Below are 14,972 nucleotides of genomic sequence, written 5' to 3' on the forward strand. Positions count from 1 at the left end.
GAGCTCTTTAAAGATATCTACAATTCTTTGCTCTATTGTTCAACTTATTTGCGTCATCACTCACATGGTGGCCAAATGTATCATACTATATTCATTCTGATAAAAATTTGTTTCAGCATAACTTCAAATTGAATTGGAGAAGGCCAAAAGGCCTCATAGCCCCAAGTTCTCTTCCTCATTAGCAGGGTTATAGACATGTTTATGGACGTGGCGTTTAAGTTTCTATTACAAGTGGCTTCATCACTATTTGGTCACTAATTCTGTGAAGGTTTTGTGGTTCACTCAACCCCTGCCTTTGTAAGTAAGGGTCCTTTGAAAAACAATGTGAAAATCTACTTTCTGAGGATGAAATAGTAGGTACAAGTACCTTGGCTGAAGACTGTATGCTGCTCCCTGGTGCTACCGTTGTCTAGGGATTTATCTTTTAAACAAAGCTTCAACACACAACATCTTATTTACTCTTCACAATAACCAAAGTAAACTAGCTTGGGAAATGGAGGATAGGACTCAGTTCAATAGTAAACTGTAAATAGATGCTTTGGTTAAAAAAGCTATGGTATGGGTCTGGTGGCTTTAACCACCAACATCCTGCAAAGAAAGCAATGATTGTATTTCTTGGGCCACAAGTCAATCATGGCAACAGAGGCGCCCACTCTTTTCACTTTGGCCCATACTATCTGTCTAGGCAATTAATCAGAACTCCCCTTGGTGGTTTTCCTACACTTTGCCAGTTGCCTTGCTAATTAAACCTTCCCACTGAGTGAAGTAAGAGCACATCCCCTGAGGGCTCTCTGTCTAGGGAGGGTACATTGACCAACAGTAGTGAAAGCTGAGACTGGTGGCCTAGCCAGTAAAATGCTCACAAGAATCCTCCTCACTCAGTTTCCCTATCTCTAAAATGGTCTCTCTCTCTCTCTCTCTCTCTCCCTCCCTCCCTCCCCTCTGTCTCTCTGTCTCTGTCTCTCTTTTTTTTAACCGGTCTAGACTAGTTCCCTTCCTTTTGGTGCTAGACAACTAGGAAGTGAAATCAGTGCTTAACCACAGTAGAATGTCCTCTGGTAGGCTCCAATCTTTTCTCCGGGCATGCTCGGTAGCCCGGCCCGCTCAGCTCCACGAGTAGGAAGAGGCTTTCGAGCTGGCCCGGGCGACCGACAGCGGGCACTTTGATGAATCACGTGTGTTGAGGCCGTCTTAAAGAGATAGTCACCTACTTTTCCTCCACCCTAAACACCGCCCCGAGGGCGGAGGCGACCGCGGAGATTGCAGCTGCTTAGGGGCAGGGCTTGCCCCAGTGCTGAGTGGTGGCACCGGCGTGGTTTGCGTCGGGGTTTCCTGGGCTTGGGAAGACCCGGTGGCCTGGGAGCGGCACTTGGCGGGCAACCTTCTCTGACCGTGGACGCGGGACACCCTGAGCGCTCCTAGGGGTTTTTGCCCTTGAGGAGACTTGGGGTTTCTGGGCGGCAGGTGACAGAGCCAGAGAAAGATGGAGCAGCTCGGGGCCGCGGCGTCCGGAGCTGGAGGAGGCGGCGGTGGCGGCGGCAGCGGCGGCGAGGAACCCGGCGTGGGCCGGAGCAACAAGCGAGGCGCGGGGAACCGGGCCGCCAACGAAGAGGAGACGAAAAACAAACCCAAACTGGTAAGTCTTTTTGTAAGCCCCGCTGGCCTCGGGGATCCGAGAGCCCCGATCATCCTGCCTAGGAACACGCCGGGAACCGGCCCTCCCCTCCGGGCGGCAGCCGCGATCTCGCCGCGCAACTCAGGGAACGGAGACGGCTTGTGGGCGGAAGAGCACCCCTTCTCCACTTAACCCGGTCTTCACTCTCGGGTCAGCGTGTGGAGGAGAAAGGCCCCACCCCAACTTGGGGGCACCCCGCGTCTCTTCCTAAAGAGTCCTGGGGTAGGGCTGTTTGTGTAACTTGTGGGCGCGAACCTTCTTTGCGGGATTCCATTTCTCTCCCACCTCTTGTCAGTTGCTCTTTGGTCTCTTAACACTTGGGGTCCCGGGCAGGGGAGCCTCCCTCCTATCGGTTTCAAACACACTGGAGTCTACTTGTAGCTAAGAAAATCAAGACAAGCACGACATAGGTTCCCAGGTCCTGCGACTTTGCCGGAAATCTAAGGAAGAGGCGCCTGCGTGCGTTTGCCCCCCCCCCCCCATGTGCTCACCCAAGAAACATTTCTTTGGAAGTCTGGGACTTGGGAGCGTGGGAGGAGTTGGAGGCTGCGTGACTCCCCCCCCCCCCCCCCGCGACTATCCCAACACAGCGTTTCCACTTGGTTGAGAATGCTCAAAAGCAGTTATGTTTGCCCATATTTGTCTCACAGTCCTGACAGTGTGGTCCAGTAGTAGTTCATTTCCGGCCAAGAGGCAAGAAATCGATGGGGCCTGGTATTGGGTTGGGAAATACTGGGGTTTCTTCAACTCATCAGTTAAAAGGGTTCCTCTTTTGCTAAACTTTCTAATTTCAGTGGCATGAGGAAAAAGGAGTTTCCTGCACAGATTCAGCAAACAAACTTTTTTGGCCTCTCCTGAGACTTTTGAACAGAAGAATCCTACTCCACATCCCAAGTACACGCCACATGTTGCTTGTCTACATTTCAGTTGTAAGCAACAACTTAATTATAATAGAAGAGAGGGTGAGACTCTGACATGCAACCCAAATCATTTCCTGTGGCATCTGGCCATTTGGTCTGGACTTGCACTTCTCCTTTGGCTCCTGTTTACTTTCCTATTACGGACTGTCCATATGGAAAAACAGGGCTCAAATATTAGGACATATGAAATCTTCCATTCTGTGCAAAAGGACACGGGCTGGAGTAATATTGTAACTTTAAAATCTCATTAATACCCTCAATCCTGAGACAAATCTAAAAATCACTTGCCTAATATATCCTATGACACCAAGAATTTACAAAGAAAGAAACTGAGTCACAACTTTTTGATTCGTCTGCAAAAATTATCACACTGATGAGTGCCTGCACCATCATGGCTTCAAGAAAATAGTTCTGAGTTTATTGCTAGACTTGAATGTATTTCAAGGTTTTGTTTTGTTTTGTTTTGTTTTGAGATAGGGTATCTCAATGGAGTCCTGGCTGTTCTGGAACATGCTATGTAGACCAGGCTGACCTTGAACTAACAAAGATCCTCCTATTCGGGCTTCCTGAGTGCACGAGTCACCACGCCTAGCCAAGCTGTCAACGTCATGATGATGGGACTTTGAAATGTACTAGTTTGTGGTAATAGAGTGAGCCTACTACTTCTGTTTTCCCTCTTCTCTCCCTTTGGCCCAGTAAAATCTGTAGTAAAAAGTTTTAAAAAAATAAAAGCTAAGGGATAGTTTCCATAAATAGTTTTATGCATCTAGCGCGAATCTCCCAGTTTTCAGCATACTGAAGGAAAAGCATTTATCTCTGTTAGGAATAACATCTACTCTTTGGCTGTTCGCCCTATTTCATCTTTTATGTTTTACTTGATTTGACAAGGTAACTAGGTAATTATGAGATAGTATCACTTTCAGTTCCTAGCTAACTAACTTCACTGTTCCGTAGTAGTGAACATGGCTTCATACAACAAATCAAGTATTGGAACCCAAAGCATAATACTAACATGACTTGTCTTTTTATGCTGCTCAAGTATACTTTTATAGCTTTATATGATTTCTAGAAGCAAATGTGTCACAGCTAATAAAAACAGGAATTAAATTTTGCTCATTTTAAGGCAAAGAGTGGATCAAACAATAAGGTTTGGTAAACTCTTTTTTAAAAGAGTTTACCTGGGATTCTTCAAGTTTTGCAAGTACGGTAAGACCTATTAAAAATGTATGTATGTATGTATGTATGTATTTATTTATTTGTTTATTTATTTATTTAATGTATATGAGTACACTGTTGCTGTCTTCAGACACACCAGAAGAGGGCGTAGGATCCCATTACAGATGGTTGTGAGCCACCATGTGGTGGTTGGGAATTGAACTTAGGACCTCTAGAAGAGCAGTCATAACCACTGAGCCATGTCCCCAGCCCCCTTAGACTAAATTTTAAAATATTAATGTTGTGTATTATACTTCACTGTGATAATTCCAAATTCTGAAAGTGTGTAAAGCACTGTATGTGATTATAAAACAGCCATATGGCAATATAAGTTATTTGGGTTATTGTTTTGCTAGGGGTTGAAAATTCTTCAAATTAAGTGAAAAAATTGGGCATACATTTATTTTTCTGATTTTTACACCTTATGTTAGTTTCTTACAAGCATCCATGACTTGCAGAAAGAAAAGGAATCATTGCAGTTCAAAAGATAGCAAAGGAAAAGAGAGAGAGTTGAGGGAGACTCATTAAAACAATTAGTTCAATCACAGTAGTCTAAGGGTTTCTTAAACTATAAGATTGTGGTACAACTGTGTTCATTTAGTTGCTTGTAGGTTTGGAAAAATGGGGATTGAGGTTGTATTTTTGTGGGTAAAGTGACAGCTAGTTAATGGCCAATAGTGAGAACGTTTTCAGATTGACATATCAGAACTTTAATGACTTACATTTAAGGTTGTGTGAATCAAAATGTAATAGACTTCACTTTTTTTTTTTTTTTGGTTTTTTGAGACAGGGTTTCTCTATGTAGTCCTGGCTGTCCTGGAACTCACTCTGTAGACCAGGCTGGCCTCAGACTCAGAAATCCGCCTGCCTCTGCCTCCCAAGTGCTGGGATTAAAGGCGTGCGCCACCACTGCCCGGCTAGACTTCACTTTAGTTTATCAGATATGTATCCTCTTAATGAACACCCCACGTAATCCATCCATCCATCTATCCATTCATCCATCCATCCATTTATTAAGGGAGGCAGTTTGTTTATTGACTTAACACATTTTGAATAATATATTAGTAGTAGAGTTTCTGATTTTATATAACTTTCTGGTTAGGCCCAGATTGTAGCATGCTATTAAACATCATGACTCTTATATTCATTAGTAATTTGATGCCAAACATGTATTATATTTTGTTATACTGGATAGGAGATAAAGTGCCCTAGAGAAGTGTTAGGAAAAAGTTCTGTCTTAAAGCTCATATGCTTAAAGCAATGATTTAACCATTAAGAGAATCCAGTAATAGAGCTAGAGAGATAATTCAGTTGATAAAGTGCTTTCATGCAAACATGAGGATCTGAATTTGATGCCCAGAAATATGGTCTAAAGCCTGTCCTGGTTGCACACATTTGTAATTACAGTGATGCAGGTAGGAAGAGGCAGGCAGATCCCTGGGAAGATACAGGCCAGCCTGTCTAGTCTAACCAAAGGGGCCCAAGATTCCTTTGAAAGAGATTTTTTAAAAAAGAAATTTTTTCTGATGAATGACCCCAAGAATGACTTCTGGCTTCTATAAATATAATGCATTTTACACACACACACACACACACACACACACACACACACACACACACACACTAGGCAAGAGAGGCTCAACAAGAGAACAAGAGCAAGTGGGGACATTGTTAAAGTGGAGCTAACATCTCTATCTTCCATCACAAGATGGTGGATATAGAGTAGCTTGACAATATTTGATGTTTTTTTCATTTTTTCTCTATATAATTTCTGAAGCTGTTGCTTTATAAGTCAGGGAAATTAAGTTAATAACTATAATAGCACATGGATCTTCTGGTTATTATATAAGTGAATATTTGGCCAATTATTTACAATTGGATGATTTATGTTTTGATTTTAGGTAGTAAATTCTGACTCTAATGGTTTTCTATACACATTATGTTTATCAAGTACTTACCATGACTTCCAAGTTCAGTGAAATGAAGGTGCTCAGAGTCAGGCCAGGCATAATGGTACATACCTGTATTCCGGAACATCTCACATTTGATGCTAGCCTGGGCTATGTAGTAAGATCTTGTCTCAAAAAAATCTCTTTGTTTAGTGAAGTAGAGAGAAGGAAGGAAGTTAATTGTACCAGTGTGTCACAAAAATGCCACAGAGGGGAATTTAAGTTAAATTGGATTTTGATTTTTTATGGATTTTTCGACAGAGTTTCTCTGTGTAGCTCAGGCTGTCTGGAAGTCACTCTGTAGACCAGGCTGACCTCAAACGCTAAGATCTTCCTGCCTCTCCATCCTGAGTGCTGGAATTTAAGGTACGTGCTGCCACTGACAAGCTTAATTAGATTTAAAAAAATGTGTCTTTTTGTATTTATTTTGTTTTGAGTGTATGCAATTTTACCTATAGGTGTGTTTGTGCACTGTGTGTGTGTGTGTATGTGTGCGTGTGCGTGCGTGTGTGCGTGCCTGGTGCCTGTGGAGGTCAAAGGAGAGCTTCCATTCCCTTGGAACTGGAGTTATAGACATTTGTGTGCCACTGTATGGGTGCTGAGAGTCAAACCTGCATCCTCTGAAAAAGCAGCCGATGCTCTTACCTGCTGAAGCCTCTGTCCAGCACCAAAGTGTACTCTTGGATGAGGTAAAGAAAGGAATATAGTAGAAGTCCTGTGCACCAAAGCTTGAATAGTGTTTTGTTTGAAGAAGAAGAGGGAAAGACATTCTATATCAAAATGGAAACATATACAGTAGTAGGTAGAGGTAGAATATGCTGATAACAAATGTTCAATGGCTGAAACAGAAAGCAGCAGGAACAAAAAGTTATATATATTTTAGTGGATCTGGCCATGAAAGGGTGGGTTGTAGGTCATAGTAGATGTTTATGTGTCATGTTTGAATGTTGACTTTTCCCCTGAAAGTCAGCATAAGTTGTTGGGGAGATTAAAAAGAGAATTACCTGAAGAAAAAGTCTTTCAGAAAGAATTTAGAACAATGGAGAATTTCCTATTAAGTGATGCTGGAATGGAAAGGCCATTCAGGAGTTGAAGAGTGACATGGTGTTTGCCATTTAGAGTCATGGATTCCAGTCACTGCTCTGGAAAGACATCTGAATTTCTTTATCTCTGTAATTCTGATTTCCTCTCCTTCACAACACTGTCCTTAATATTCTCACCAAATCAGGAGCACCTTTCTTGTTTGCCTTTAATGAATCTCATAGCTTTCATAGCCCAGCTCCTATCTCTGTGCCCTCTTCCTTCTTTTAGGCCAGTAGTTCTCAACTTTCCCAATGCTCAGACCCTTTAATACAGTTCTCCACATTTTGGCGAACCCCAACCATAAAATTTTTTGCTACTACATAACTGTAATTTTCCTACTGTTATGAATCACAATATAAATATCTGGTATGTAGGACAATCTGATTTTTGACCCCTGTGAAAAAGTTAGTTGACCCCAAAGGGGTTGTGTAACCCACAGGTTGAAAACTGCTGCTTTAAACCTTCATTGGTTGTTTCAGCTTACTGAGGGCTCTTCTATCATCTGAACATTTAGCTGTCATGAATTTCAATGTTATGTATCAATCTTGCTTTACAAAGATTTTAAAGTGCTTCTGGGCATGGCTCCTCTTTTATGTTTATTCTTATAAACCAGCCAATGATAAATAGCTAGGGACTTTTGTCTCTAAAGGTCAGGTATATTGTGAGTTGCTTTGTTGAAGAGACTTCAAACAAACAAACAAACTCATAGTTCTTTTTTTGAGATGTGATTTCATTTATTTCAGGATGGTCTTGAACTCCATATTAATCAGAGTGATCTTGAACTTCGTATCCTTCTACCTCTATTTCAATTGTTGAGATTACATGCTTGTATGCTATATTTGGTTTTTGTGGCACTGAAGACTGAACCTAGGACTTCTTATGTTCTAGGCAAGCACTCTATCAAGTGAGCAACATATCCAAACTCAAATCATTATTGTTTATGTGCTATATATTTTGTTAGTATACACATGTGCTTATTATCAGATAAACTTTCCTGACTATTCTTCTATATCCTGTATATTCTTCTATATATCAAGGGGTTGCTTGATACCCTTGTCTGATTTTAAATTCAGTATGTACCTCCTGAGGCTGGTCAATACCAGATTCTGTCTCCTTCCACATCCTACATACAGGGATTATGGCCTGAGCCTACATGCCTGGTTCCTCTGTTCTCTGAGTTAGAAGTTCAAACAACCTCTTCAAGGGTCATGAGAAACTCCTCTCCTCCTCTTGTTTGTTTAGCTTCTTCTGATGTTAGAGCCAGAACTCCCATGCAGCGAGATGGTACTGACACCAGTGAGCCAAGTAACAGATTGCTGTCTTTACTAGGAGGCTTCAGATCAATCTCAAAACAATATGGACTATAGAGTAGAAAGCTCTGGGTTCCAGTGTCCCCTTTTTTTTATGTGCTTGTGATCTCTGATGAGCATTAACACCAGAAAATCTGCCACATTGATTAATTTCTGCCACTCAGAGATATGGCTTTCTTCCCAAAATGCTCGTTGGAGTTTTGAGACATGGTCTTATAACTCTGTTGGTCAGGTGATCTTTTAACTCCTGATTTCAGGTGATCCTCCTGTCACAGGTTCTTCAGAAGCTGGAGCTACAAAAAAATACCGCCTGACAAAACAACTTTGATAAAATACAGTAAACCTTAAGAACACATATAGAAAATTGTATAATGTTATAGAAATATATATTACTGTTAGGTTATTATATCATCTGAATCAAATGTGATTATGGAATTGGGGCATAGTTTCACGGTAGAGTGCTTGCCTGGAATTGATGATGACCTGAGGCCACTGCCCATTCTTAGAAAAAGAAATGTGTTTGTGGTTGTTGAATTTCATGTCTGTTTTGCAGTTTGAATTCTCTAATATTGTTATAGTACAAAAATGCTATAATCAAGTGTGTGTTGATTGATTCCTTGGTCTCGTCCCTGATTCCCTTTGTTTTTGAAGCATTACACATTCTGTCAGTCCTTTTACTAATGAGATTTTCATCTGAGTGATTGTAGATGTGAGCTTAACTTTTGTTGACTCTATTTTCTACTACTATTTAATTTTAGATTAATTTATTTTATGTGTATGAATGTTTTTGTATGCATGTATGTGTGTGCGTTGTGTGTGTGCCTGATATGTGTACAGGTCAGATGAGAGTATCAAATCCTCTGGAACTGGAGTTTCTTATGATTTGGAAGTCACCATGTGAGGTCTGGGAAACAAACTGAGGATCTTGCAAGAGCAATAAGTGCTTTTAACCACTAAGCCATCTCCAACCCACACTCTAAATTTTTAAAGAACATGTCTACCATTGTTTTTGGGATTGATCAATTTCAGGCATTTAAAATTTTTGCTAAAAAAATTTAGTAGGTATGTATGACATTTTGTCTTGTCAGGGAGCTTAGTGATGTTGAACAAATAAGGAAACTGAGTCATTCGGGTATTATGAGGACTGACTTAGAAATAAGTTTAAAGCTATCACCTCTATTGTAGAAGTTATCTATAGCACTGAGTCATTATGCTTCAGGGACTCTTAAAAGTAAAAAAAAGTTATTCAAGCTCTCATTTCTTTTGTTCTTTTTGAACAATTTATAATTATAATCCTCTTAGATTTCACTGTAAGTACTAAGAACTTTGCCAGTAGCAACATGTCAAAGAAGTGAAATCTTACTCATTTCTAACCCGATCTCAAACAACACTGTAAAAACCAAGATGTTCTGAAAATAGCATCTAATAATATATGCTAAATTTATATGAATCAGCATATCTGATTAATGTATTACTGAGTAGCCTTAGCACAGAAATGGTTATTATTGAAGGCTCAGATTTCCCTTACTCCAAGTTCCTTCTGACAGATTTGTGGTATATATTACATTATTTTTTTTCTGAAGACAGAAAAGAATAAGATGATGCTTAAGTGACATAAAAGCATTTCTGTAATCTTGCAACCTAACTTGGCCTCATATGGAAGTTACTCATTGTAGAAGATAGCTGACAATTGGCCCATGTAAAGGTTGATGTATGTTTTCACATGGTTGTTTATTGTGAACTTCATGAATACAAAGAATTGCATTCTTTCTGATTTGAAACTTATTACCTGAACATGCTGAATTTGATTTACTATCAATTGATATACTTTGACCATAGTTTTATTAAATAGAACCTTAAGTGAATCTGGATACTTTTGTGTGAGGTGGCCTGGGGTAAAGGTATTGGTGCCTTCCTTAAGAAAGAATGTAGAAAGCACAATTTTTAACTCATTGCCATTCGTACCATCTTTTGCTTAGTGAAGCTTCTTTTTTTTCAACTGCTCTGAGAAGAGGGCACTACATTGCTACCAAAAATAGATGAGTAAATTAGATGCTCACTTCTGTTGTTTGTACTTCAGAACGTGGTATGTTTCATAAGTTAAACACTTCTAATTGGTTTAGACTCAACACATTATTAAGAAAAAACTAGTTTTATTCAGAAATGGTTATTGACTTAGTCACTAGTAATTCTGATGCTCACCTGAGGAATACAGGGCATTGATTATTTATTTCTGAACGAGTATTATATAGCCCAAGCTTGCCACAAACTTTTTATGTAGTTGAGGGTAACTCTGAACTTCTGATCTTTCTTTCTCTGCCTCATGAATATTATTTCTGGCATGTGCCACCATGCTCAATTTGTGAGGCAGAGGGGATTAAGCCTATGGTCTTCATGCATGGTAGGTAAACACTATATCACCTAAGCTACCTCCTTAGCCCACAACACATTTTTAAAAAAGCTATTTGTTGTGATAGTTGTTTTATAGACATGTTTTGATAAATGTCTGTTCAAAATTTTGAGGAATTTTTAGTGTACCCATACTTTGTTGGTCTCTTTATAAAAAGAAAGATAAAATTAAGTTGAAATGTTTGAAACATTTCAAAAATACTAAAAAAGAGACTACAACATGATGAGCTGCCATTCATTCATTACTCAGACAGAGCACTTCTCTAGAATTTTTAAATTTACCTTTTCTGTCCTTGGGTTTTCCCTTGCTAGAGAATTTTAGTTGACATTCCAGAGAGTATGTCAGTTTACTTCTTAAGACTTCAGTGTGCATCTCTAAAAATTACTGACTTCTTAAAGATGATCATTATGCTACTGCCACGTCTTTAAAAATTAATACATTTCTCAGTATCATCTAATGTTCAACCCATAGTCAAGTATCCCCCAAATAATTATATTTTTAGTGTATGTATAATTAATGTATATGGTACCAAACTCCGTAAAGAAACATAGCTTTAAATAATGTTAAAATCATGTTTAAAGTTACTTCACATAAATTCGATCTAAGTTAAGTTCACATTTGTCTGCTATTCTGTAAAGTACCTATGAGAGTTATCTGTATAAGTGTGGGTAGACTGTTTGGAATAGCTACTCTGTACCATAGAAAATAGACCAGATTTAGACTTCTGACTTCACTTTCTTCACTTTGTAATTTGTGAAGTGAAGTGGAGTTTATATGGAAAACTTTTCCTGCCAGAGAAATGCTATAGATAGTTGGGCAAATAGGAGAATATTCTTCATTTCTATGGGTATAAAATATGCATAGAACTCTGATATACACACACACATACAACAATAACAAACAACAACAACAACAACAACAACAACAACAACAACAACAACAACATGTTTAGGTTGTCTGTATTTTTATTTCCAAATACCTGCCAATTTGGCACTTCAGATAGCTTTCTTTGTGATTTAGCCACACTGATATACTCTAGAAGTATATCTAGTTGACTGGGTCAGTGAACCTTTGCCAGATACTCTGAATTACCGTCTTTTTATTTAGATATTAGGAATTATGCTTGAAAACCTGGTTATATTAAGGAGGCAATGGAGTTGCGGATGGGTAGAACCAATAAATATGAGAAATCAACTTGAGCACATGGCCTATTCTTCCCACAGATTGTTTTAAGCCATTTTTTTTAGCCAGTATTCTTTTAGACACCAGTTTTGTGCTGTTATGGTGCTGAAAGTCAATGAGTTTATAATCTCTCTAACTTTGTAGGCTTAAATAAATTTAGTCTAGTAATCTGTTTCCACTTAACCTTCTTGAATGAGCAGTTGCTGACCCAGTCAAGTAGTTGATTTTCCTCTAAACACATAAATGAGTGATAATTGTTGGGGCTCCATAGACAGCTAGCATTTTCTTCTTCCGTTTTGCTTAAGGGAAGGAAAGATATGGATGTGTTGTTTTATGTACTTTAAAATTAATCACTGGTAAAATCTGAAATTTTAATAGCACATTAAGCTAGCTGAGGGTATTGAGGAAGGTTCTATATGTAGATAGAGAGACATTTTGCATTTATATCTTGACCTTTAATAACATGTATTGTATAATAGAACAGTGCCATTATGTGTGTTGGGTCCTACACAAAGCTATCAAACTATGGAGATCACACCATTGGCAAACATATGCAGATAACAAGGCTCTATCTTTCTGGAGTAGTTTTGTACTTCATACAAATGTCTTATATAGGTTAGGTGATGTATTTATTTTTTATATCTGGCAGGAGTTTCAGAAAGCAGACGGCATGGTTGAATGTTTCATTGAGAATACTTGTTTCTTTAATATACATTAATTTAAGTTATAGAAATTTTTATGTTCCTATGTGTTCATGAGTGTGTTGGATCCCTGGAGATGGAGTATAGGCACATGTAAGTTGCCAGATGTGGTGCTAAGAACCAAACTCGTGTCTTCTGGAAGAACAGTAAGTTATCTTAATTGCTGAGCCATCTCTTTGGCCTTCTAGAATAAGTATATTTCATTTGTCATTCATTATGAACAAGAATGTTACATATATATGTATGTAATGTCCTATACCTGACTATGTTTGCTTTTGAATTCTAAAATCTCAAATGTGGATGGCCATGTCATGGAGGGCCTAGGCTCAAGTTTCAACTAAGGCTCTGCTCCTTCTATAGTCCTCCCAGTGATTTTTCTTAACATTATTTTTTTTTTTTTTCGAGGAGCATTACATAGTCACGGATCATATGGATAAGACTGTACTTTTTTGAAGTTTGTACTATAACTTGAATGTATTTTCATTTACATCACCCATGATACAAGGCGAGAACAAACAGAATGTTAAGATGAGTTTGGCAGAGACATGGCTTCTTATAATATGCTCTGCAGTCTGGTACCTTCCATTATGAAATCAATGTTTTCCAGAAGAGTCAGTGTGTGTGTGTATAACACATTTGTGAGTGAATATAACCTGTCTTAGGTTGCCCTCACAGATTGTTTGTCATTGGCACTGCAGTAGCTTACATTTCTTCCCCTTTGGGTGAATAGCTAATGGGGTCTTTAAATGGGAGAACAAATTTACTATGCCAAAAAAGGGCCTGGATTTTCTCCATGTTGTGCTTGTGAGGCTCAGATTTTTCATGTATTTGTTTTTCTAAAGCAGAGTGTACCTATGTTCTGTGATCTAAATGCTTATACTTTTGCAGTACAGCCTATCCTTGATCTATCTGACTGTTTTCAGATGCTTTTGTGAATCTTCCTGAGATCCAAGCCCTCCATTTTTATATAAAAGTGAGTTGTCCTGAGACTGCATCCTAAATTTTAAGTAGCCCTGTCTCTATATTAAATGAAAAAAGGTTTCAGTTGTAACCGAATGTAGCCATTGTACAGGGCTATAAGGCCAGTTTTCCATACTTGTCCTTCCAGTTTGGTTCCAGCTAATTATGGATCAAAGTATGCTATTGAATTACATTGTAGATCCTGGCTTTTAACGCCTTCTTTTCCTTAAAAGAATCAGTTGTCACTTGAATGTTTCTATTGCTGAAGGTCACATTCCTGGTCATGTTTATTAGTTGTTTTTTGAAGAGTATCAATGTAGAAAAATTGTCATTAAATGTTACAACACAAATGTTGAATGTGTCAGATATTTATGTAAGGGTATTTTCTATTCATACTTGTCACCAACCATATTTTCAGGAACTAGTAGAAACTGCATTTTTTATCTTAACACACACCAGTATGAGTTTTCAAGGATTGATAAGTTAACTAGTATATGTATGCCAATCTATTATTTAAAAGAGCTTGTTTTTGGATATTTGAGGATATTTCCTAGAAATGAACTAACATGAAAATGTATTTATGGGCACATCATTTATTTATCTTTCTAGCTGTCAGTTTATTCTGTACAACAAAGGGGCAGAAATAGATGATCTGCAGGGACTTCATTCAGCTTTCACTTATTAAGCGTCAGTGATTATTTAGAGCTGTAATCAGTATGCCTTAACACAAATACATGACATCTATATTTCAGTTAGATTAAAAGTAGAAATTAGGAAAAATCATTTTGAGGCTGAATATTAAAAACAGAATGTTCTAGCTCACTTTATAGTTTTGTTTGGTTTCTGGAATCTGAGTTCTTCTAGTCCAGTAAACAATATAGCAACACTGTTTTATCCATATATTTCCCTCTAGAGAGTGTTAGGTTCATTCTAAGTCATTCTAGCCATTAAGTCATTAATTGGTGTTTCAATAACCAAATACTCAGGCTACATAGTGATAATTCAGTGATACTCAAGGTCTTAAGTCTAGTTGATTTTTCTGGGTTTATTGTATGCATTTGTAAAGAACCATGCAAAGAAGGTTGGGGAATTGATGTATCATTTAGGAGGACTGAACCTTGCTGAGGACTGTCCTGACATCCAGTGTCCTCTTATGGCCTTTTTGACCACCTGCACTCATGTGCACATACCATCTCATGTATATAATTAAAAATAAATATTTAAGAATGATACAACGTATGGGGTTTTATACCATCTACCCACTGTTCCCATTTCACAGATGATTGCAGGTTACCTAAGACTTCTAAGTAATAGACAAAGAATACTGTCATTGGAAGAGTAGCAGTATGTGAGCACAATACTCAGGTTCACTGTAATCTTAAGTTCTACAGCATAGACTTGAGTGATGGGTGAAGGTAGTTAGTTGTACTATAGCAGGGGAACACTGAGTTTGAGGGATTTGCCACTTTAATAGTGACAAGCACACAGCCTGGTTGTTGCTAAGATTGGGAGCTGTTACCTCAACCTGAAAATCACTTGTTACAAACAAAGCCCTAGGAAATAGCCT

The 14,972-nt window shown here is 38.6% G+C and overlaps 1 protein-coding gene across 5 annotated transcripts in view; it reads left to right on the plus strand.

Annotated features, from left to right (window-relative positions):
* Window positions 1-1,226: 1,226 nt before the first annotated feature.
* The window catches only part of Diaph2 (diaphanous related formin 2), a 629,631-nt gene continuing 615,885 nt past the window's right edge, over window positions 1,227-14,972 (plus strand). For 2 of the 5 annotated variants that reach the window (XM_034485231.2, XM_034485232.2), the window contains exon 1: window positions 1,230-1,636. In XM_034485231.2, the coding sequence (XP_034341122.1) occupies window positions 1,484-1,636 (153 nt within the window). In that variant the 5' untranslated portion in view covers window positions 1,230-1,483. Of the gene's footprint in view, window positions 1,637-14,972 lie in introns of all 5 variants that reach the window. The other 3 variants (XM_076918874.1, XM_076918876.1, XM_076918875.1) reach the window with 2 other exon arrangements.

This window comes from Arvicanthis niloticus, chromosome X (genome assembly GCF_011762505.2).
Source record: "Arvicanthis niloticus isolate mArvNil1 chromosome X, mArvNil1.pat.X, whole genome shotgun sequence".
NCBI lineage: Eukaryota > Metazoa > Chordata > Mammalia > Rodentia > Muridae > Arvicanthis > Arvicanthis niloticus.